Here is a 26,287-nt window from a genome sequence, read left to right as displayed (position 1 = left end):
CCTATACAATTGGTTTTACGGGTTCACCAACAACCTACGTTGGTTTTACGGGCTTACCAACAACCTATGTTGGTTTTACGGGCTCACCAACGAACCTATACAATTGGTTTTACGGGTTCACCAACAACCTACGTTGGTTTTACGGGCTTACCAACAACCTATGTTGGTTTTACGGGCTCACCAACGAACCTTTACAATTGGTTTTCCGGGTTCACCAATCAACCTATTCCGTTGGTTTTGCGGGCTAACCAACCAACCTTTACAAGTAGTTTAATAAACAAAGGAAGAAGATTTAAACTCCTAGATGAGCAAATATAACAATATAATCTACAAAGAAGAGGTTAGAGAATAGTTATCGCTTGATATGACTTCTCTCTTCTTTGTCAAGGATGCTTCACTCTTCAAGGGTGGATGGAGCTCTTAATGACTCTTGGAATCTGCTCAACCACTTTCTTTTGACTCTTGAATGAAGCACTTGGATGAAGCTTGCCTTGCTAGGGTTCTCTCTTGAATGCACTTGATGTCTTTTTCAAAGCTCGCTTCCTCTGATGAATACTCCCTCTTAAATACTTCTCCAACCTCCAAATAGTCCTTCCTGACCGTTGGATTGAAGAAACTAGCCATTTATAGCCGTTGGGAGTCCAAAAAGGACTTCTGCACAACTAGCCGTTATGCTTCTGCCCGTGCTTGGGTCGACCCAAACTTTTCTTGGGTCGACCCAAACCTTGGGTCAGCTCAACCTTTTTCTTGGGTCGGCCCTCTCAGAAAATTCAGAACCTTGAATTTCAGCCTTTCTTCACTTGGGTCGACTCAACCTTTCTTTGGGTCGACTCAAGCTTGGGTCGACTCAACTTCATCTTGGGTCGACCCTCTCAGTAAATCCAGAGAACCATTTTCTGAGTTGTTTGAGGATCTTGATGTTTGGGTCGACTCATGCTTTCCTTGGGTCGACCCAACTCACTGTTCATCTGTGCCATTTTTGCAGAAGTGTGCCAAATGATTTCTTGATGTGCCGGGGTCGACCCAATCATACTTTGGGTCGACTCAATCCACACTTTGCTGCATCTCAAGGTTAGATTCATTCATATAAACAATGAAATGTATCTATATCAATTTATACAAATATACTGAGAGTAACAGACTTATAAATGAAGTATCGTTTTAACTTATAACATACTCTTGTTAAATGCTTGTTAATCATCAAAATAACACTATCATTCTCAATCTCCCCCTTTTTGATGATTACAAAATAAAGAGTATGAGCCTATTGATACTTATCTTAAAATCAGTTTTTGAAAGGGCTTAACTTGCTGAATTTCAGCTTTTCATATATAAGAGTGAAGTCTCCCCCTATATCATTCAAATGTTGCCAGTTTGACTTTTTGAATTGTTCCCCCTTTCATTTATAATTCATTAAAGATGAAACTCCAAAAATTTGAGATAAAACATGAGTTTCAGATTATGTATCGAGGTGTGAAAGGTGCGTGCCAAATTCTGAAATTCTATGTGCCAAATTCTGAAATTTGATAGAAATTTTTGATTTGATCATTTTCATTGTTACAAATTGCTCCCCCTTAAATGTATATGCTTTCCTATATAATTTTCAATTTGTTTTACAAGCTATTTCTCTTTTCTTACACAATTTCTTTACTTCTCCTCTTATTACTCTTTCTTTACTTCTCCCCTATTACTCTTTCTTTACTTCTCCCCCTTTTTGTTATCATCAAATAGGTGCATGGGAAAAGACACAATAAATAACAAACATTCAAACTTCATTGATCAAAATAGGAACATTTTAGTACATTCATGCCAAAAACAAAAGCAAATACAATGTTCCTTAATCAAAGTTTAAGATACATGATAAATATAAAATACATATGAGAACTAGATACATATCCTAGGCTCTAAACAAGATCGTGAGACTCTCCCGGATCGCTTGGCTACGGCTCTCTTGGGTTCCATTTTTCCAAAATCTTGAAGTAATCTACTGTTTGGAGATGATTGGAGAAGATTTGAGAGTGGGGAATAGGGTTTTCGGAAGAGGACAAAGGGTAAACAGTGCCCTAGATAGCTCACGGGTCCCCCTTTTAACAGTGGGGTCCCGACGTTGGGTCGACTCAAAAATTTTCTTGGGTCGACTCAACGTTGGGTCGACCCTATTCTGGGTTGGGTCGACCCAAGTTCAGAAATTTTTTCTTTCTCTTTCTTTTCGCTTCTAAAAAAAAATTTTCCTTGCTTCCAATCCTTACAAATTCTTTCTGGGACAATGATACATGAGTAAGGAATCTGATTACAAGTTTGACTCATGTTTCATGGATTTTTAGAAATGGAAGGAATGTATCAGGAGACTGCTTGCTCCCTTTTATATCTCTTCAATAAAAAGGATCACATATGCCTAATTCCCTCCTTAGTGTGTAGAATCTATCTTCACTCAAGGATTTTGTGAATATGTCGGCTAATTGTTTTTCAGTGCATATATGCTCAATACATATGTTTCCATTTTGCACATGATCCCTAATAAAATGATATCTTATTTCTATGTGTTTGGCTTTAGGAATGAGATATTTAGGATGTAAGCCAGAAGTGATCTCTAAATGTAGATTCCAAAGATAGTTTTGAAATCAAGTGTAGATGGAATCCTTTTCAAGTTATTTCAAGGAGTATCAAGAATAATATTCAAAGAAAGTACGAATGAAAATCCAATACCCTTTTTTTTTTAATATATTAAGTATATAGCAATATGAGAGCAATCTAATTAATTTTTAGAGTATAGTATAAGAGCAGATAAAGATCAAAATTTATATACTCGAAAAACATAAGATTATGTTGAATCCTTAATTCTTAATGACTTCAAAGTTCTTTCATGATATAAAAGTATTGGAGCATAGATACCAAAATATGAATTTATGCAATGTAGGATACATAAAAAATTCAGGGCTTTGGAAGTTCTTTTAAAGCTCTCTTAAAGACTTTCTTTTACTCCTTTAAAGATCCTAGCATCAAAATCAATTAAAATGAATTGGCTCAGGATTGAAACACTAAAGTGCAAGCCAATAAGAGCTCATTAGTAGATTCCAAGATAAATTTTCGAAACTAAGACATATGGAATCCTTTTCAATTAAATTTTCAGAAATAAATGATTTACCGATGAATACAGATGGAAATCCAACTTTCAAAAGATATTCAATGAAGCACAAAGTTTAATACCACTTTACATTTAGTATTCTTTGTCTCATCTTTAGATGCGAATTTATACGATTAAGTTCTATATGATCTCTTACTCTGAAATTTTCTTTCTCCCCCTTAATTAATCATTTCATTTGAGAGTTTAGAGTTTGAAGATAATTTTCAATAAAGAGATTGAGTATTTAAAGCTCCCCCTCAAAAGATGCATTTTCTTTCAAACCTTTTTTTTTTCGTTCTTCTATAATATCAAGAATGTAGAGTGATCTAGAATTTTTCAAAATTTATAGCAATCACTCTTTTTAATCTTTCAAGAATAAATTATATTTCCTCTTATTTTTTTTTGAATATGTATGGAGATATTAATCAGAAAATAATTCTTTTGAAGCTCAAATTTCTTTCAAAAGTAATTACATTTTCTTTCCTATAAGAATTATTGAAGTGAGTTGAAATATTCTAAGCTTTAGGATCATTAACTCTCTTCTTAAAAATAGCTTTTCTTTTTAATGATAGAAGCATTTAATTATGTAGGAGTGTATATTCAAAATATTAATTTCTTAGTCATAGTTTTTCAGCAATGTATATATGAAGCACCATAAATCTTTTTAATATCAAAATAATATCATATATTTAGAACCATTTATTTGCAATCAAGATCATTGAAAAACACATCATTTAGACCAATTTCAGTACACTTATAAGATAAAAAATAATATGTTTCATATGCGTATCGGAGCAAACAACCAAGGTATCCAAAGTAATTCTATTTTTCTTAAACCGTAGTTTTCATCTAGAAATCATTGGCACTAGTGCCGGGTACTACCACTAGCCTCCCCATTGGCACCATCCCTATGATGAGCAATGTAGAAAGGTTAAACTTTTCTCTTTAAAAATGTTCGCTCCAAACTCTTCCTATTATAGTTGATTATGGATTTTATCCCATCCAAAGGAATGCTCACATAATTCTTATAAATGTGCTGAATATATTATACTTGTTTTGCTTTTACCTAAGATTGGAGTACTTAGTTTTATTATCTTAACAGATTTTTATGAATCTTTTGATATCAATTAGATGTGATTCATTAGAATTAGTTTGATATCCTTGCATATAAGCACAAAATGAGCATACAATTTGGCCTACAAGCTGCATGATATAGTAATACAGCTTCAAACAATAAAATTACCTTGCTCATTATTTTTAAACTCTACAATATGGGGTCATAGATATACTTTTCTTCATGCCAAACTTCTGTAAGAATATTCTTGTAAACTTACTTTGGCCAATGAAGATCCCCTTTCTTATTTGTCTTAGTTTGGAGTTCGAGAGAAAAGATTAGTTCATCCATTTTACTCATTTCGAACTCACCCTGCATGAGCTTAAAAAAAAACTTTACATAGAGCTTCATTAGTAGCACCACAAATAATATCATCAATATATATTTGAGCAATTATGATATCAGAATTTTTCTTTTTGATACATAGTTTTATCACTATTACTTTCTATCAAAAAGTTACTTAATCATTCATATCATGCTCTTGGTGCTTGTTCTAAATCAAATAGTATTTTATCATGTTTGTAATGAATATTTTTCAAATATAGATGGTTATTTTTACATAAAAATTTTAATAATATAACCACACAGAAGTTCATTCTACACATTCATTTGACAAAATACAAGTCTCATAAAATAATCAAATGAAAGTGGTTATCTTTGGCTTCTAATTATGCAAAGATTTCATCAAGATCTATTTCATCTTTTCTGATTAATTCTTTTAGTAATCACAAATTCTTCTTAATTTAGTGTGTTTCTGAAAAACTCAGTTTTGTTCCAAATAGAAAAAGTTTTCAGATTCTTCAATAAGATTTCAAATTTTATCCCTTTCAAAATGATTTAGTTTAACTTAACCAATTATCATCTTGTTCATTCTTCTTAATGTCTTTTAAATAGAAGCAAAAATGACAAACTATATTCTCAATGAAAGATCTAGTTTTAATAAGAATAATATGAATTGACATTTCTACAACTGGTATCTTTTCATTGAATATTCTATATGCATTGCTTAGAGAGTAATATCCAAAGAAACACTTATTTTATCAGATTTGGCATATATTTCATTCTTGAGAACATAACATGTATAACTGGAAAAAAAATGAAGGTATGCACCATTTGATTTTCTGTTTTTCATGAGTTCACATGGAGTTTTTTTTTCAAAAATAGATTTAATAGAAACCTTATAATATGACAAGCTGTGATGATAACATTAATCAACTGCTATCACAAAGCATTGTCCTTACACAACAAAGGTTCTATTTTTATATTTTTATAACCCCTATATGTAATAGTATTCTTGGTGCAAAAACAATTGTATTCAATATCGTTTTCTGTGCAAACCTTATTAACAAATTGGTTTTCAAAACTGTGCCATGATACTTTCACAGTTTGCAAACCTTTTTTTATTTGAAACCTTTTGTAAGTTTGTGTCAAAGCAGAAAATATTTCAATTTAAGTGCCAAGAATAAAACCAATGTTAGCTTTGAAAAATCATCCATAATTACAAAGTCAAGAAGCTTATCTCCTAGGCTCACTATCCTAGAGATCCAAATAAGTTCTTATGGAGAATTTTCAAAGACTAAGAGGTGGAAACAATGTTTTCAGATTTCGAAATGATTCTAGTTTATTTTTCTAGATGACATGCATAGCAAACTTTGACCTTGTAGAAATTAATTTAAGTAAGCCAATGACAAGGTCTTTTGAGATTAAGTACATACTAGTATGAATTGATTTTATATGCCAAAAATGGTTTTTTTAATCTTGGTATTCATAGTGCATATATTTAAAGTCATACCAAGTATACATTCTCATGTCTATGATCAATAAAAGATAATACCATTGATAAAAACTCTCAATCAAGCATATAGAGAATTCATAGAGTTATTCTTAATAAATTGATTAATCATTTAGCAACTTATCCAGCAGTAAGTAAAGCATACTATAAAATGAAGTGATTTGATTATGTTTTTAAAAATATTACCTATATCACAAAATTGATTAATACCTGCAATTTATGTTTTAATTAGATACTAAGGCAAAGAGAATGATGAGATGCAAGGATTACTAATTTCATTATTCTTTTCCATTTTGGTCACTCTTCTTAATTATATTTTAAGTTCTATTCTTTAACACGTGTCTAGAGAACCCATTGTCCAAATTCATTGGAATCTTGGGTAGCTAGACACATTTGCTAAAAATGATCATATTTTTAACTTAGAAACCCAAGCTCTTTTGGGTCCTTGCAGGTTAGCTATAATTGTTCCTTTTGGAACCCATATTCTCTTAATTATCATTTTGTCTATTAGTTTGCAGGTTTTAGAATTACAAGTAATATACTTCTGCATATTCTTGCTAAATTTAAACAACATAGATTTAGCAAAAACAGATAATGAATTTTCAGTTTTCTGTTTCTGTTTATTAGTTTCACCAGATTTGTGAAAAATTGTTTTAGGATGAATAGTGGAGGATTTAAGAATTATATTCTCGAAAGATTTTTGAGTGTACCAAGGTTGATATCCCAATCCAGCTTTGTCATATACAGCTCTTGAATTTTCTATCATTAAATTTAGTTTTTCAGAGCTGAGAGTGAATCTTTCAACAATAGGTTTCAAATTATCAACTTCTTTAGTTAATTTTTCATTATCTTCTGAAAGCAGTTCATTGTTTTTCTTAAGTTTATCATGGCTTTCAGTAAGAAGTTGATTTCTCTGATTTAGTTCTTTATTTTCTTTAATTAAGATTTCAATTTCATTAGTCAGTTTTAGTTTTTCATCTATTAGGATTTGATTTTCATTCTTCAAGTTCTTGTTCCTACAAATAAGTTTCTTATGTTTTAAATACAAATCAGAAAAGACATCATGAAGTTTATCAAATGTAAAATCATCTTTAGTTTTAGCATGTACCTCATATATCTCATCTTCATGTGCCATTAAGCATGAATTTGCAATATGATGCTGCCTTCTTCTACACATGATGTTTCAGATTTGTTAGTGCATTTATATTTAACTTCAAGCATATTCCATATTTCCTTAGTAGTTGTGCAAAAAGATATGCAATTAAGTTCACTATCATCTAATGCACAAAATAGCACATTCATGGCTTTTGCATTTTGCTGATCCATTTTCTTATCATGATTAGTGCTTGTGTGTGGTCCATTGACTATGATACTCCATAAATCATAGTCATATGCTTGAATGAAAATGCACATGCGTGCTTTCCAATATGTATAGTTTATGCCATTAAAAAGTGGAGGTCTATCAATTAATTGTCCCTCTCCTATAGAACATCCCACTTGGGTTGTCATGATCTTTAACTCTTGATTGTGAGATCAATGAGTATAATTGGAGCACCTTGCTCTGATACCACTTGTTGCCCAAGGTGACAAGCCAAGAGGGGGGGTGAATTGGTTTCTTTTAATTTTAACTATCTTACTTGTGTTAAATGATGAGTTAGTGAACTTAAACAAATCACAATACAAACAACAAGAAGTATAGTGGTTCGGTGCTCTCCTTAGCACCTACGTCCACTCCCCAAGCGACCCCTTGGGAATTCACTATAATCCCGCGGATTACAGTTGGATTGTTTTCCGGGCTCACAATCCAAAAACCTTTACACTTTGGTTTTCCGGGTTCACCAAAAACCTATGTTGGTTTTACGGGCTCACCAACGAACCTATGTTGGTTTTTCGGGCTCACCAACGAACCTTTACACTTTGGTTTTCCGGGTTCACCAAAAACCTATGTTGGTTTTACGGGCTCACCAACGAACCTATACAATTGGTTTTACGGGTTCACCAACAACCTACGTTGGTTTTACGGGCTTACCAACAACCTATGTTGGTTTTAGGGCTCACCAACGAACCTATACAATTGGTTTTACGGGTTCACCAACAACCTACGTTGGTTTTACGGGCTTACCAACAACCTATGTTGGTTTTACGGGCTCACCAACGAACCTTTACAATTGGTTTTCCGGATTCACCAATCAACCTATTCCGTTGGTTTTGCGGGCTAACCAACCAACCTTTACAAGTAGTTTAATAAACAAAGGAAGAAGATTTAAACTCCTAGATGAGCAAATATAACAATATAATCTATAAAGAAGAGGTTAGAGAATAGTTATCGCTTGATATGACTTCTCTCTTCTTTGTCAAGGATGCTTCACTCTTTAAGGGTGGATGGAGCTCTTAATGACTCTTGGAATCTGCTCAACCACTTTCTTTTGACTCTTGAATGAAGCACTTGGATGAAGCTTGCCTTGCTAGGGTTCTCTCTTGAATGCACTTGATATCTTTTTCAAAGCTCGCTTCCTCTGATGAATACTCCCTCTTAAATACTTCTCCAACCTCCAAATAGTCCTTCCTGACCGTTGGATTGAAGAAACTAGCCGTTTATAGCCGTTGGGAGTCCAAAAAGCACTTCTGCACAACTAGCCGTTATGCTTCTGCCCGTGCTTGGGTCGACCCAAACTTTTCTTGGGTCGACCCAAACCTTGGGTCAGCTCAACCTTTTTCTTGGGTCGACCCTCTCAGAAAATTCAGAACCTTGAATTTCAGCCTTTCTTCACTTGGGTCGACTCAACCTTTCTTTGGGTCGACTCAAGCTTGGGTCGACTCAACTTCATCTTGGGTCGACCCTCTCAGTAAATCCAGAGAACCATTTTCTGAGTTGTTTGAGGATCTTGATGTTTGGGTCGACTCATGCTTTCCTTGGGTCGACCCAACTCACTGTTCATCTGTGCCATTTTTGCAGAAGTGTGCCAAATGATTTCTTGATGTGCCGGGGTCGACTCAATCCATACTTTGCTGCATCTCAAGGTTAGATTCATTCATATAAACAATGAAATGTATCTATATCAATTTATACAAATATACTGAGAGTAACAGACTTATAAATGAAGTATCGTTTTAACTTATAACATACTCTTGTTAAATGCTTGTTAATCATCAAAATAACACTATCATTCTCACTGACTTTTTTTGAGAATTATAAAGGAGGATAGTTAATTACTAAGTAATAAATATTATATATAATGAAAATTTAACAATCCTAACTACGTACTAATGCATTTTGTTATTTATTATGTGTAGAAAGTGTTCTTTCTCTTTTTTTTTAAGTTTTAGTCTCTTGCAGATATAGATGTTTCACACTTCCCATGTCACATGTTGTTCTTTTTTTTTCCTTTTACAGTGTTTTTACTCACTTCTACACCTGTTTCTCAGTTGAAGTGAAGTGATTTCGAGCGCTGCTATTAGAATCAGTGATCAGGTTATTACAGTGTCGACTTCTGCTCCTAAAATGCAATTCTACACCTAAATAGAGTCCAATTTTCCAAGAATCTCAAGTATAAGGTTAAACAGTTTATCATTCCATTGATGGCTTATCATTGCCTTCGTAGTTTCACGGCTGCCTTTGTTTGACCTAAACTACTGAATTCTACACCTAAAGGAGAAGTCTGCAGTCTTGTTCGTTGGGACCAATCACGCTGACCCAAATAGCTCAGAGGACTTCCTCAACTCGCCACCCAGTCAACCAGTAGCCTGGGGACTAGGGAAATCATCCTGCCCATTAAAAAGCATTTTCAGAATTGGAAACCGGTTCTTCTCCAGCATAACATTTTGGTACCAGCAGGAAGGGAAATCGCATTTTGGCACGATCACTGGATCAACCAAGAACCTCAAACAGAGCTTTCCACCATTGTTCCTTCTCTCCGAAACTCAACTAACTCAGTATCAACTATCTTCACCATGGTGTAGAATGGAAACCATGGCTTGGTAAAGCTCAAAGATGGCAGGGAAGAGCTCCAAAACTTGACAATCATTCACAACGTCTCCGACCATGGAAAAAGATGTCTTATACTTGAAGTGGAGCTCTGACCATCTGTTTGCTGCTTGCTTTTTCGCTCGCATGGTTTGGAGTCCATTTACACAATGTTGCTCCTTCCTCCAATTCCAACAGAGTCAAAGAGTTGTGAAGCTCCTGAAGAAAATAAGGGCCAAGTAGAATTAAAGGAGTTGCTAAAGATTGTCTTGTGGCGACTGTGGTGTTGAGCTATTTGGAAGGAGCAGAATGAAAGAACGTTCTTATGGAAGCATCTTCATCAATGGTGATCATCTTTTATTCTGGAAAACACTGCTAAGGAGTCGATGTTTTGCTAAGGCTCTGTTTGGCAAAGTTGTTAACAATAGAACTTTCAGAAGTAGTACTTTTTGAAATATAACTTTTATAAAAAACTATTTGTTACTTGATAACTGAATATCTAAAGTGATGTGAAACTTGGTAAACAAATTGAGAAAATACTTTTGGTATGATAAAATAACCATAAAAATATTGTATAGTATTATACAAATATAAAATATATTAATACATAAATAGTATAATATTATTATAATGTAATATAATATTATTATAATATAGTAATATAATTTTGTATACTATAGCATAATAATATAACATAATTTGATATTATATAATATATTATAATATAATATAATATAATATAATATTTATAGTATAATACAACAAGAAAGATATAAAATATTATTATAATTATTATTATATATTTATAAATATAAAGAGATATTTTCTATAATTATAATATTTTATTATAGATATTTTGGTTTTTAAAAAAAATTATAAATCAAAACAGCTTTCTGATGTAAGATAAAAGTGCTTTTCCAAAAAAGCTCCATTTTAAAACATCTCTCGTTTCAGCTTTTTAGTAAAGCTAAAACAACTTTTTAATTTTTTTATCAAATATTTTTATTTTATCTAAAAATATTTTTAAAAGATAAAAAAATATATATTTTCTGACCTACTTAAAAACTCTCCAAACCGGTCCTAAGAGCCCTTCAGTGTTAAACTTGCTCGCAACGTACAAATGTATGCACCTATTCTTTTGTCTTTCTCTCCTCCAATTGCAGATGGTTGGCATGTGTAAAGTCATTCTTCCCTCTGCATGATTGTCAAACTTTTTGACGAGACCTCATTGCCTTTTAATTCTGGTTTCTCGGGCACCTTTGGCCTGCGGTTTTGTGGGACTACTTTTGTACTTCTTCCTTTCATATTAATAAATTCTGGGTGGGTCACCTACCTTTTCTATCAAAAAATCAGAAGAAAAAAAAGAATTTGGAATTCAAAATGGACCTGCATGGAATTAATGCGTTCCATGGCATCGTATGGATAAAAAATTGAACTGTACAGGACTGCAAATTTTGATTGCAAGCAAAATGAAATAAAAGCCTAGTTCAATTCACTCTTCTTCTTAGCCCAACGGAAATAAGGGGCATAATGGATTAAGACCTGCAAGCCATGCTGAGCACTGGGATAGTGAATGGCTGGCCACCTTAATTCCACGAGAATGACAAATTTAAATATTAAGACATTCATATTTTTAAAGCTGTGAGGAGAAACCTTAAGACGACCTGTTGCACTTTACCGATGCATGACAAAATATGACAGAATTTATCTTGGTGGCCATTTACCAGCACGAATTGAACCATGTTTATACCTATACTTATCTTCATGTGAAAGCAGTACGGGAGCATGAGTGTTTCTACAATGACTAAGGATGTAGACTTCCGAAGAAAAGATTTCAAATGATAGACATTTATCTTGCTAGAAATGAATGGTGAACGACTCAAGCAAATCCCAAATAGTTGAAATATGGGCTGTCCATGTTAGGGTTTTCTGATTTATTTCTCTTGATTTAAGCTCATGGAGCTTTCGATAATACTGCTCATTAACAATGCATATGTCCTTGCTCTTGTCCTGGGCACATGATCTATATAACAAGAGACAAATAAATTGATCTCTAAGTACTAAAGTGTACCAGAATTAATTGATTGCCTGCATTTGTTGCTCTGTGGACTGAAACTGAACACTTCAGCAGAGCTACCTAGGATCACATAGTTTGCAGTATATATGAGTAGCTCTGAAGTTCTGAAAAGTGATAGTCTTTGCACAGAAATTTTGAGTATTTATAGTTTACAACAACAAAAAGACCCCCTCTTCAGTCTCATCAGAGTTGCTGCTGGGAATTGTTCTTAAGTTTGTTGCACTTTTGCCTTGATTCTTATATAATGGTGGGAAGGATTGGGCCAAGCCTGAGCTATATTTCTCTCAAGACAGACCAAACTCAGCATTTTGTGGACCTTTCTCCTCTATCCATCCAACCCATATATATTTCGCTCATTACATGTATCTGGGCCATGGTTCATCTACATGAACATGGCAAGCCACAAAACAAAGCACTGTGTTGGCTTTTCTCAATTATGGGATTCCCCCACATTTTGTTAAAGCTTATCATATCCATCTGTTTCTTGAACTCTGTTAATCAACATACATGAACCATTAGCAAGACCTTAAAAACTTATTATTTAATGGCATAATATCTTAGGAAGCAAGGCTAATGTAAATACCGGCGCATAAGAAATGATAGAGAAAAACCTTCTTCCTATCAAAAGATTGTTTTCACCTTCAGCTTGGGTTGTATTAAAATTCATTTTGACAAAAGCTTGCTGCAAATATTTCTTTTTTTCTTTAAGGAAAAGAATTGGGGAAAAAAGCCCAATCCAAATTTAGTAGAGGAGCAACGACTAACCTAGGCTAACCAAGTCAGTACAAGAAAACATTCAAAAGGATAAAAGGAGTTTCACAAAACTACCAAGGCAATAGATCTAAAACAGGTCTCAACTTTTCCCCCTAAATGCATGCAGAAACCACCTAAGTCCGGTCTTTAATCAAGAATAGAACACTCTCCAATACTTCTCTAGATGAATGATGATTGTTTCGAAACATTCTGGAGTTTATTTCAAGCCACTCCATTTTTTGAAGCTTTGATTAGCCTGAGCTGAACTCCAAACTGTCCATGTCTCTTTCGAATTGGCAGGAAGACATCTAAATCCAAGTAGTCTAGCAAACCAACTCCAATCAACACATATCACAGCAATGCAGATGAGACCAATTCTTCTTAGAGACTTTCCGCTGTCAAAATTTTGTTGGAAGTATAGCAAACAACTAAAGATTTTCACCTTGAAGAGAATGACACTTCTCCAAACAGTTTGACAGCCCTCTCTGGTAGCCATTTATAATTCAGAAAGTGACAAGTATTATTACTCTATGAATATTTCAACATTCATATGTTCAACATTCTTCCATATTGTAGAAACCACTGAAGCAAAATACTGAACAAATGGCAGTTATTACAGAAGTAAGGCTTCTTGCATAGGCATGTGCATGTTTTTCCAACACCTACAGTCCCACCCACAGACCCCCACTCCTATGATGCAGACCTCAGCTGGACTTCATGTGACGCCTGCAAGGCAGGGTCCACATTGTTGGAAGGAGGGTGAGGTATCTGTCACATCTAGGTTTAGAAGTCCACTTTGCACCAATTTGAATAACAAAAGTTTTCAAGTTGATAAATAATCAAACAATCATTTTGTTGCAATATTAGAACTAAACATGCCATATAGTGCCTCATATTTATGAGGGCCCCACCTAACTTCACTCTTGACCCACTACAATGCAAGGCTCTCACCTATTCATCTTCTTCTATATGCTGCAACCACCAAACTTAATTACTAGGAGTGAAAATTAAAAGATCGATCAAAAACTTGGTGTATTTGAAATATTTGATTTTTGATTGATGAAGTTTTTTTTTTCTTTTTTACCCATTTGAAACATTGGAGGGAAACTTGATTCTAATTGCAAAAAGGAAAAGTGTTATCCCTCGACACGGGTACGTGTATCTTTGTACGTACATGTGGCCTTTGCGATGTCTTTGTCATGATGTCATGGGGCTATATCGGACCCGACCCAAAACAGGCACATTGGGTTGATGGGTATCACATTTTAGGTCAAATTTTCGATCTCACCCATGTATCCAGATTGGAACCATTATCACCATCAAGGCTATAATCCTAGGCAAGCCTTAAACCCACGCAAAGCACATGCATATATGAAAGGATCAAAAAAAAAATAATATCAATAAAAATATATTGATTTATGGCAACCAAAACCCATGAGTAATAGCTTTTGATGAAATTATAAACAACATTGTATACATGTAAAAGAAATAACATAATAATTCGGTCAATAAAAGAGCATCAATTGATTATAGGGGAATCTCCTTAAGAATAGTTTCTTGTGCAATTACAACCCACATATATTATATTTTTATATAGAGAAACTATAACTAATTTTGAAAAGCTATTATAAAAAGGTTTCTCTAATATTTATTATTGACAGGAATCATATCGAGGAAATTAGTTATCTTGACTTCCCAAGTACATGATGCAAGTTATAGAGTTGGTTTGGTGCAGTATTAAAAGCATGAGATAGCTTTATGTATGATTTTCCATAAGTTTCTACAAATCTCCCTATAATATATTTAATTTGGGATGGAATCAACTGAGAGTTATGCTAACTGCGAAGGAACAAAAAAGATATGAAAATTATTGATATATGGTTTTTAGAACATTTTGTCAATTCAATGCAAAATTTTTAAAAATATAAATAGAGATAAAAGTAAGGTTTCAAATACTACTGCACTAAGATGGTATGAATGGGACGGTAATATTCTTGCAAATTTTTGACACGTATGTCAGTGTGGGACATAGTTCCATACTATATGTTGTTATCCAATACTATACTGTTCCAGCAATAAATCGGTCCAATATTTGATTTCATTATTTGAAACCTTGGATGAAAGTTCTGATAAATGTTAATAGAGATGAAAATTTAAGACATATATAAATAAAAATAGAAATTTTAGACATATTTTTAGGCATCTTAAACTTCCATCTTCATTTGCATAAACAAAATCAGCAAGCAAGCACATCAAATTCCACCATTGGAGGAATATGACATAGAAATCGCTATATTGCTAATATGTATATTATGTTATCTTCTCCTAAAGACAATGTTATGAAAGAAAAATCTACAAACAATAACTTGTATATTATTTTATCTTCTCCTAAAAAACAATGTTACGAAAGAAAAATCTACAAAGAACAAAATCAAAAAATTAAAAAGATCTTGCTTGGATCGAGGGGCCTCTGCTAGACTGCAACCGAGCCCACTTCCCACAAAGTTCGATTTGGGCTTCTTAGAAAAGGATTTCCATTTAGGCAAGAAGACTTGCATTCACATATTCGATATAGGATTGAAAAAAGGAAGAAATTTTAAAGCTTTTGAAAAAACTAACAATTAAGGGATAAGATTGATTTTTTTAATTATTTTTTAAATTTATTTTTTTAATTAAAACTCTAACATTATAGAGCATCCTAACTTCCCCCTCCTCAAGGGCGCTTCTAAAATCAGTGGAGCGCCCATCGATCACCATTCACTTAAGTGTTCAGCTTCTCAAACAACAGTACTTTGTTGCTATTCAGAATGCCATCTTCCATCTCAATACAAGCTAACATGTGATATAAGACAAAATCTTGCTTCCAGTTCTTGGAAGAAGGACATGGAGAAGGATGAGGAGTTCTGCTTGAATGTCAAAACGTCATGCATGTGTTTTGAAGGAGAGGGATAAAAGGACAAGAAAGAAGAGGAGGGGTGGTTAGAGAAACATGGTTTAGTGCGTATAAAGTTTGAAATAAGGAAAAGTGCATATGAACCTATGTCGGCTGCCTAATAGTAGCTTCAGATTAGCTCCTTATATAAAATATTCAATCGAGCTTGAGCCATGTTTGATATGATGTATTATTCAAGCAGCTTATATTACTTGTTTGATCAAACTTTTCCAAGCAGCTTATATTATATTACTTGTTTGATCAAACTTTTCCAAACTCGTTGTTTAAACATGATCACCCAAAATGGCTAGCCGAAAGGTATTATTTAGATTCCTTAATCCTGTATAAATTACCAATATCTACATAATGCATAGCCAATATGGGACTAAACACACGCCCATACAGATCTTCGCATACTCCCTAGATTTTAAGCCCTGGTGAGGATGGTAAATCCATTCAAATCTAATCACCAACATCACGATTGGCCTGTGGTCAACCCTAATGGGCTTGTGCTATAGTGTCCCTTAGTCCACATAGGTCATGGGCTATGTCCGCTTTGATATTATTTGTAACAACCCAGGATCTCACTCAAAAATGAAACGACAATAAATCTCGTCGTTAAATTATTTAAATTTTAATAAAAATGGCTAGCTGAAAGATATTATTTGGGTTCTTTAATCCTATATAAGTACCCAAGATCTACCCAGTGCATAACCGACGTGGGACTAAACACACACCTACACGGATCCTCGCAAACAAGGCCATTGACAGGCAAGCTCAAGCCATTCACAAACGGCTTCGTTTATTTGCACCCATAAGCAAAATATTGCTGACCCAAGATCATGACTTTTTCGCTTTCAAAATTAAGATTTTCTTTCTTTAATTTTTCCTCGTCTCATCTTGTTTTATTAGCGCAGATAGAAAGTTTACATCTAACACCCTAGAATAACAAAAGAAACTTAATCAACTAGGAAATAGATTGGTCAGTTAGGTTTTGGCATGATCAGTACTTACTTGATATTTTAAATGGGTAAAGATGCCTGAATGCAAACCTGATCTATTATCTCTTTAAAATAAAATAAAATGAAGCATTGTGTTTGTTGGAGCAAATCTGGCAAGTGCAAACCAATCAAAAGCTATAAGAAATATATTTGTAAAAGATAACTTGATTGCATCATAAATATGTCTTGTCAGAAATAACAATCATAAAAAAATATGCATTGTGAGCAACAAATTTTAGGTAACTAAAAGAAGATCAACTGGTAGTCATGTGAAAGTCAACAGGGTAAGTCAGACATTAATAGCGATAACTTCCCTCAGAAAAAGAAAATTAATGGTAATACCAAATTATTTTCTAAAATTCTAGAGGTTAATGGTGCATGCGGGAAATATGGGTCCAATTCTCATTTGATAGTATTTATATAGCATAAAACATCCATTTTTGAAATGGATTTGGATAATTTTGGATCGAATGAATAGTTGTGCCACGCCCGTCCCACTAGTACGAGTGGGCACACGACAGACGAAGGCCACACCCCTACAAAATGTCGTCCACAAGACATGTAAGGCCTAAAATAAGTTACATATAGTATTGATGCAGATAAACTAAAATACTAAGCTTTCTTAGAAAGACATTCATAAATCAAGATCCAACATTATTTTCAAGCATGTTCTACGTGGATTATATAGATATTTATTACAAAAGAAAAGAGGTTGCTTTTAGTCCTTGTCCTCTTGCTCAAGGCCCAAAATCAAGCCCTTTTATTAGGTAAAAAAAATAAAAGTGAGCTAAAAAGCTCAATAAATCACCTCTACCTTTAATTTGATTAAACATAATATGCACAAAACTCAATAATCATAATATAAGAGTTTTGGTTTATAAATAAAGGCATGTTGGAGAATATATATATATATATATATCAAAAATGTTCAATGCATCTAGTTAAAAATAAAATAAAATCAAATCAATGTACTCAATCATTCATATTCTTTCCTAGCCTTTATGCAATAGCCATGATCGACCCATGGCAAGCCCCCAAAGGGTCTAGATCTTGACTACAATATGCCACCCATCATCATGCACTAGTTATTGCCCTACTGAAGGCCCCAAAGGAACTAGCTCTAAAATCATACGGAAAACATGCCCACAATAGCCTATATCAGTGATCGCCTTACTAGCGTGGCCTAAAAGAAAACTAGCTTCTAATTGCAACATGTTATCAACTAGCATACACTAGTGATCATCCTACTAAAGACCCAAAAAAAGACTAAATCCTAAACCGTGTGATCATAACTAAACTAGAGAGGATACATCACAACCAATAAAATTGACAATATTCTAATGTAGTAAAAAAATGTTGTTCATGCCCATGAAATTTATTTCATGCTTAATCCAGTAATTCAAGATTTATTTGTATAGAGCATATAACATTAATTATAAATAAAATGAATATTATTCATAATTAAATTTCAATACTTAGATTAATATTTGCATGTCAAGTTATGCGTTATAAAATTGTTCACTTGCATGATCGAATACTAGGATACAGGTATTTATAATTAGGTCGTAAGATAGAATTTCCTCCAAAATGCTATGCATGGCTTATACAAATACAATCAATCAATGATTAGGTTTTCCCCCACGGCAACCACATATTATTCAAAATCTCGGGTATATGAAAGGTTCCCAGGTTCATGGGGCCCACCCGAGCTTCCATAAATCAGAAAGGATCTAAATCAGGCCACGGGACCAACAGACCAGGATCTAGGTGCATGTCCCAAACCTAATCTAGTTCTTCGGATGTCATCTACCCCCTAGGGCTCGTTTGGTTCACGGAAAAAGAGGGGGAAAAGTGTGGTCAACGAAAAAATAATAAGATGCCTCTTATTTGGTTAGAGTTTTCAAAGGAGAGAAACGGAAAAATTGTATTCCTATGGGAATCTGATTCCCACATTTCATGGAAAAAATTTTCTCATGAGAAACATGAAAAAGTTACTTTTCCATGAGCCGAAAATCCATCTATTTTTATCTTTTTCCAAGAAAGCTCTTCAACATTAAAGAGGCATTAAATACCTAATTTTTATTAAGGGTATAATAGAAATTACACATAACTTCTCCAGAAAAGTAGATGGCCAACCAAACATAAGCACTCTGGAAATCTGTCACTTTTCCATTGTCAACCAAACATATACTTTTTCAGACATCCTCTTTCAAGGAATCTGCTTCCCAAGAATTATATTCCTAGGAGAAAAAAATGTTTTCCGTGAACCAAACGAGCCCCTAATCTAAGAATAGTGGGAACAAAGGGATAGTAATTACCTTGATGGTGGTGGGATCAGTCCCCGGAACCGACAAGCCTTCTTCAAGTGCTCTGCGCTTTCCTAAATCTACAAAAAAAACTAAGTAAACCAGTTTAGAGAGACAAAAAGAGGAAGATAGAGAGGCGGAGACAGAAAGAAAGAGGGACATAGGAGGTTAAAAGAGTGAGAACATGGGGGTCGGCCCTATGCAGATCATCCGGGTGCAAGAGACTCGAGAGAGAGCAAGGAGAGAGACATATAGAGTGGGAGAGAGAGAAATAAGGAGAAAGAGAGACCGTGCAAGAGAGAGAGAATGAGAGATAAGGAGCAAGACAGCGGAGGCATTCACATGAAGGAAAGAAAGAGGGAGGGAGAGAAGAGAGGAGAGGAGAAAAGGGGGTGGCTTGACAACGTCGAGGAGGGAGAGAGAGAGAGAGAGAGAGATGTCCAATGAGGGTGCGGGGGCGAGAGCGCGACGGCAAAACACGAAGGAAAAGGGGAAAAAGACGAGACGGAAGTTCGGTGGATATATAGGAGATCTTCCCCTGCTCAAAAATGGAGGCACGCGACGCCATTGGGCAAGGAAGGAAGGTCCAACCTCCTTTCGAGCGGCCAAAATGGAGACGCGCGGAAGAGATGGTTGGTTCAAAACTAGAAGGAATTCGACGGCCAGCCCCCAAGCTCTCTCTTCCTAGCGGCCAAAAATGGCTTCCTTGGGGAAGAGCAGGAAGGAAAACAAGGGAGAAAACCCAGCCCCCCCTATTTACGCCGTCACAAGTTGTCTAAACCACTGGTACATAATTTTTTTTGTTTATATGAATAGGAACGAGCCCTAGGGCTCATTTAGCTCACGAGAAGCATTTTCCCTTCTAAAGTATAATTTTTAAAAAGTAAATTTCTAAAAAAAAAATGCCTGAAAAAATATATTTGGTATATTTAGTTGACAATGAGAAAATAATATATTTTCAAAGTGCTTATGTTTGGTTGGTCATCTATTTTTTCTGAAAAAGTTATGTGTAATTTCTATTATACTTTTAATAAAAATTATGTCTTTAATGCCTCTTTAATGCTGAAGGGCTTTTTTGGAAAAAAATAAAAATGAAGTAATTTCTGGCTCATGAGAAAGTAACTTTTCATGTTTCTCATGGAAAAAACTTTCTCATAAAACATAGGAATCATATTCTCGTGGAAATACAATTTTTCTAACTCTTTCCTTTAAAAACTCCAACCAAACAGGAGGCATCTCATTACTTTTCCGTTGGTCACACTTTCCTATCTTTTTTTCCGCGAACTAAATGAGCCCTTAATTATGCATTGGATACTTTCTTAGAGGAGATATGGGGATTAATGCAGATTTGATTCCACATGAAAGGAAAAAGGGAATTGGAGATGAATCATAGTTATAAACTTATAACTAAAAGTAGTTTAGTGAAAGGAAGCAAAAAATATAAGTTTTTAATTAAAAAATTAAGTTATTTATTTATTTATTTATTAATAATAAATAAAGTATAACTAAGATATATCATATACATATATTAACACAATGCCCCTCCGAATGAAATTTCTAGCTCCGTAACCGCATATCACCTAATTAGGTTTAATATTTTCACAAATTCTATTGATATTTACATACATATATGTATGTATGCATGTATTTGAGCGAGTGTTTGGAATTTCCATTTAAAATAGTAATAATTTCTAATATAAATCTCCAGTTAGTTGAGAGATTTGTACCTATCCATTGTTGTTGAGGCTTCACCTCCCTATAAAGCACAACTGCACCTTTATCAAGATCTATGAGCACTTGGAAAAGAAATGGAAAATGACGACATGCCAGCAATTAGCTATTAGCCTCTTTTCTGGTATGTAATGGGCCTCTTTATACACACGATAGGGAAAGAACATAATTAGTAGCCAACCATCTCAGCTAATGGGGCAGCCAAATTAAGTAATCTAATCTTTATAGTTTTGACCTCGACTCGCCAGTATTGTTGATGAATCCCTTTCTATCTATAAAGATTGAACACAAGGAAAGCGAGTAATGGCGTTAAGCTCCTCCCAAAGCCCCATGTAGCTTCACTAATGCATCAGAGTTGGTAAAGAGAGACCCCTTCTCTTTTGGAAGCCAAGGAAATAAATTGGATTTTTCTGTGCAACTATCTTTTGATCTGACCATCATTATAACTTCATCAATGTTTATACTTTCAAAAAAAACTTAAGCATACATGTTGATATCTTAAATATTTTCGATATACCTAGGGAGGTTATTGACATAGGCAGCACCACTTGGTGTAAAAAGAGAAGAAGTACAAGAAACAAAAATTGGAAAATGGAAGAAAAGTCCACAAAAATTTTATTAATTTATTGAAACAAGTCTACTGTGAATGAAACCTTAGCCCCCCTTATAAAGTCTGGCAAGAAATAGAAACCTGATAAAAATGAAACACACTAGGACTACAAAATTAAAAAAGAATTTAAATTTACAAAAATTAATGCTATCTCTAATAATAGATTTGTAAGAATTTTGACCACATACTGTTAAATAAATTAAATATTGAATTGTTGGTATTTCTGATTGCAAACTTGCTGGCTACAATAAGACTTAATATGTCCTAGCTGATTATAGTATTTACCAGCTATGCATTGCACTCTCACAATTATAGACAAGTAATTGGTGGTCAAGAGCTAATAGTCCATATTATTTCTCAAATAACAAAAGTCTTAAACTCATTGTCACACTCTCAGGGCCGGCCCAACGTTTAGGCAACTGAGGCGGTCGCCTAATGCCTCGGCCTAAAGAAAACCTACCGCAGGAAAGGTCTTAAAGATAAAACAGAAAAAAAAAGAAAAGAAAAGAAAATCTTTTTAGTGAGTTTGTTTTAAATCGGCCCACTACAGAAATACTTTAAAAACAAAATGGAAAAAAAATGATTTTCTTTAGTGAGTTTATCTTAGGCCCCTAAATGTATTGAGCCGCTTCTACACACTTTGCACGCTATGCACATAAAAGACCGGTTCACTTCTAAATATTTTATGTCTAAGTCTTTTTTTTTTTTTTTCTTCTTCCGAAACAAGTCAAAAAAACCTTTCCAATAAAATAGATAAATAAAGCATGAAAATAGAATATATTTTTTTAATGACCGTAAAAGGCCGCTGTTTGAGTTTTCCATTACAGCACTAACTTTTTTTTTTCTTCTTTCCTTTTTTTTTTTTTTCTGGCACCAGGCAGGAACCGAGACTCTCGACCGAAATACTAATCTAAAAACAAGCTTTACTGGGTCTCTTTTCACGTTCTATCGCATTTAAGATGGTCGAATGTTTGATTGAATCGATATCTTAAGGGACTTCATAATACATGGTTAATATTACATGAACATATATAAGACATATATGGTGGGATTTTTTTTTTTTTTTTTTGCCTTTGTTGATTATAAGTAATTGAGCTTTTTGGTTGGTAATAGTTTAAGAATTATTTTACATAAATACCTTCCTATATATCAAATTTTGCATGAATATCTTTCTAAAACTGATATTTACATGTATACCCTCATAAAACACTTATTTTGCTATTCTACTTTTTTTTTATCTTTGTTTTTATATATATACCTACGCCATCTAATACTATTAAAAAATTAATGATTTTAAATTAAAATAACTAAAATATTCTTAATGGGTAGATGTGCAAAAAGAAATATTTATAAGACGATCGTAATGGAGGACAAAAAAATAATTTTAAATAATTTTATTTTATTTTTAATTAAATAGATATAGTTTTTATTTACAGAAGAACCGTTATATTAGAGGTATTTTTACAAAAACAATATTTTATAAAAATACAAAAATAAATATAAATTTTAAAAAAATATTCACATAAATTTAAAATTTTAGAAGAATATCCATGCAAAAAAAAATTCTATAGTTTAACCTAGCACTGCCTCTCAAACTAAGCAACGTAGTAGGTTAAATGTTTCTTTTAACATTTGATCATTGGAAACACATGGGACAGTTTAGTTTTTTTTTTTTTTTGTATAATAGTTGAGAGATTAACTACTGTTTCAATAATGTTTCCATGGTATATGGTATAATGTATTACGTGCACATGTACAAGGCGGGTAAGGTGGAGCTTTTCTTTTGCCTCTGAAAAGAAGAAGAAGAACAGTAATGGAACCTTTTGGGTCGGTGATGGTTACGCCAGCCTCCCATCACCCTGACCTAGCGGCGGGCTAACGTGCACCCACGTGCCTTCAATGGTTCATAAATTGCGTCCAACAACATCATTAGAATTGTGTTTGACCATACTATCTTTGCATAAATTGTGCCTAACTATAATTTTGGATTGTATCAATGTGGCACCAAAATTTCTCCAAGAGTGCCTTTGCATGGACCCCACTCGATCAATACAAAAATAATAGTTTTTGGAGTATACTTGGTTGGAAAGAGTCAGGCTTTAAAATGGCATCGAAACGAGTAACCACCAATCATTCTATATTTAGTTGGAGAAGTTATAGAAAAATAAAAATATCCTAATTTCTAAAAATTTAATTATTGATTTTTTTGGTATCCAAATTTTATTCTAAGTTTTATTTTAATTTATTTCTATTTCAATAATACCCATTTGGCTTACGGAGCACAGGCTTTTTTTTATATATATAAAAAGAGAAGATACGAAGTGATAAATTTATCCATGTAGAGCCCTCACTAATTTTTTTCTACCAAAAACGTTCCATCTAGATCACAAGTTTCTGCATCTCCTTTCCGATTCATAGATTGCCTCATACATAAATACATTATTCTAGCACTATTTTGGTACCAACGAAGATGGTAACTTCATCGGCGAAATCGGATGGGAAGTATTACATATTTCAAATTTGAATCACTTTTGTGAAATTTTAGTCCCATCCTAAGCGTGCCGTCGTCTCGGTGGCAATCGAAGGCACGTTTGAGGTGGCCAAGCGAGCCGTAAAAGGTTTAATGGTGATTTCTACTTAGCAACTTTAAATTATATCAGTACTAATCAATGATGGAAAGATCCAAGGGCTGTGGCTGGTCCCAAGGAACACAGTAAGAGCCTTGACCGGAGAACATGTAACCCCTTCAAGGCATTTAAATCCCACTGTTACGAGACCCCCAAACCCAAAGCAAGGCCAACGGCTACGATTGGTGAGAGGGAAAGCCACAAAAAGCTTACAGAAGCTATAAATGCCCATTAATGGCGGCGGGGTGGCTGGCTTTGGACGCTCCCTACTACTGGAAAACCGTGCTCCATTTGGAAATTGTGCTGCTTAAATACAAAATCCTGAGTCTCGTTTCCATCCCCTCCCACTCTGAACTGCAAGAGGAAATCCAAGACCGCTTGGGGAAATCCCACCCAAAAATATAAAGTAACCGCTTCTGAAAGTTTTTCTTTTTTCTCCCTTCCAAGATGATACGAAGCCCCATCATGAGGTTGTAAAGCAAAATCCCAGGAAGGTTGCGTTCCCTCGTCCTACTTTTCTTAAAGGTGGGCTGGGCTCTCCATTCTCATCTCCTTCTGGTTCATGGCTTCTTCCTTGTTTGCTTTCTGAAAAGTGTCAACTTTTTGATTCAAAAATTCTTCTTTTTCCTGTTCGCCCCTAAGTTTGGATTTTCTATGTGTTCTAGATTCATGGCTTTTGCTTCTTCTTCGTCTGCCGTGCTGCCTTTTTGAATCAAAGGTAACAACCTTTTATTCATTGCTTCTTCCCTGCTTACCTTCTAAAAAGCTGTATCTCTTAATGTCTTGCAAGTTTGGAGTTAAAAGCGCTTGTTTCTCCTGGAATCTCGTATGTGTTTATTGTTTGTGCTGGCTTTTGATTCATAAGGTCTTCTTTTTCTTGTTCTCTTTGTCCTCCTGTAAGCTTGGATGCTTTGTTTGCTTTAAAGTGATCCATTGGTAGCAGGTATGTATAAAAACCAGCTACAAGAGCTAGCACAGAGGAGCTGCTTCAATCTCCCCTCCTATGCTTGCATAAGGGAAGGACCAGACCATGCACCAAGGTTCAAAGCTTCAGTTAACTTCAATGGTGAGATCTTTGAGGGGCCAAGCAATTGCACCACTCTAAGGCAGGCAGAGCATGCTGCAGCCGAGGTGGCTCTCACCAACCTCTCCACCAGAGGTCCTTCAAGGTCTCTGGCCGCTCGAGTCCTTGTAAGTCCCTCTTCTCTTCCCAGAATTTTGTTATGTTCCTCTTTACTTTGGTCATGGGGAGCAAGCTATTTGTCTCTTGTTATTATAGTTTTCTTCCTTCTTTTTGTCCTGTGGCTCCTGTTGGATAGGATGAGACGGGGGTGTACAAGAACCTTCTCCAAGAGACTGCTCACAGGGCTGGCTTGAAGCTCCCTGTCTACACCACAGTGAGGTCTGGCCCTGGTCACCTCCCTGTCTTCACTTGCTCTGTGGAGCTTGCTGGTATGAGCTTCACTGGTGAGCCAGCAAAGACTAAGAAGCAAGCTGAGAAGAATGCTGCCATGGCTGCTTGGTCTGCTCTTAAACAAAGTAAAAAACAAGTTCCTTTCTCCTTTTCTAGTGCCCCTCTCTCTCTCTCTCTCTGTGTGTGTGTGTTTTTTTTCTTTGGAAGCAAAGCTGTTGTGATTTATCTTCAAATGGTTATATATTTGTAGTGCCAGATTTGGGCTCTTCCTCTCAGCAGGCCAAAGAGAAAGAGAGCAGTGAGGAGCAGGAAGAGGTGGTTGTGACAAGAGTTTTATCTAATTTAAGGCCTAAAGAGGAGAGCAAACCAATGAGACACAGAAATCAGCAGCATCAGAGGAGCAGGCTGATGTTAGTCTCTAGAGAAGGCACCTCTGCTTCTTCTTTCAAGTCTTTAGGATTCCATCACAAATGGAAGTCTATGGATCCTCTATGCCCTCAGCAACAGAGATGTTTCCTATCTCCCCCACCTTCCACTGGCCCCAAGATTTTACCCCCAATGCCCTTACTGCAGCACTCATCCACCACTTCTCAAGAGCCAGCTTTCTCCAAGGACAAGAGCAACAGTCTTCCTCCCTACCCATCAAACAGACCATTGCCTCCACCTCAATTGGAGGAGAAGAAACAAAAGGATGAGGAGGAGCAGATCAATGGGAATTCACTTGCAAAGCCAACTCCATCATATACTCCTATGCCGGCCTATCGCCGAGCTTTTCCTATGTCGAACACTTCGGTCGCCAACCGAATGGTGGATCAAAGAATTCAGCAAACCCAGATGAGCAG

The 26,287-nt window shown here is 34.8% G+C and overlaps 1 protein-coding gene across 7 annotated transcripts in view; it reads left to right on the top strand.

The window, feature by feature from the left end:
- The first annotated feature begins 24,191 nt into the window (after positions 1–24,191).
- LOC103723913 (uncharacterized) overlaps positions 24,192–26,287 on the top strand; it is a 2,630-nt gene continuing 534 nt past the window's right edge. The window contains exons 1-5 of one of the 7 annotated variants that reach the window (XM_088708531.2): positions 24,192–24,556; positions 24,697–24,749; positions 24,933–25,222; positions 25,351–25,570; positions 25,696–26,287. The exon at positions 25,696–26,287 is cut by the window's right edge and continues 534 nt beyond it. In XM_088708531.2, coding sequence (XP_088564657.2) covers positions 24,977–25,222; positions 25,351–25,570; positions 25,696–26,287 — 1,058 coding nt within the window. In that variant the 5' untranslated portion in view covers positions 24,192–24,556; positions 24,697–24,749; positions 24,933–24,976. Of the gene's footprint in view, positions 24,557–24,583; positions 25,223–25,350; positions 25,571–25,695 lie in introns of those variants that run through there. The other 6 variants (XM_088708533.2, XM_088708532.2, XM_026800283.4 and 3 more) reach the window with 6 other exon arrangements.

This window comes from Phoenix dactylifera, chromosome 12 (genome assembly GCF_051530095.1).
Source record: "Phoenix dactylifera cultivar Ajwa chromosome 12, Ajwa_hap1_PhDact_Kaust_v1.1, whole genome shotgun sequence".
Classification (NCBI taxonomy): domain Eukaryota; kingdom Viridiplantae; phylum Streptophyta; class Magnoliopsida; order Arecales; family Arecaceae; genus Phoenix; species Phoenix dactylifera.
This window is presented reverse-complemented; position numbering and strand designations above follow the sequence as displayed.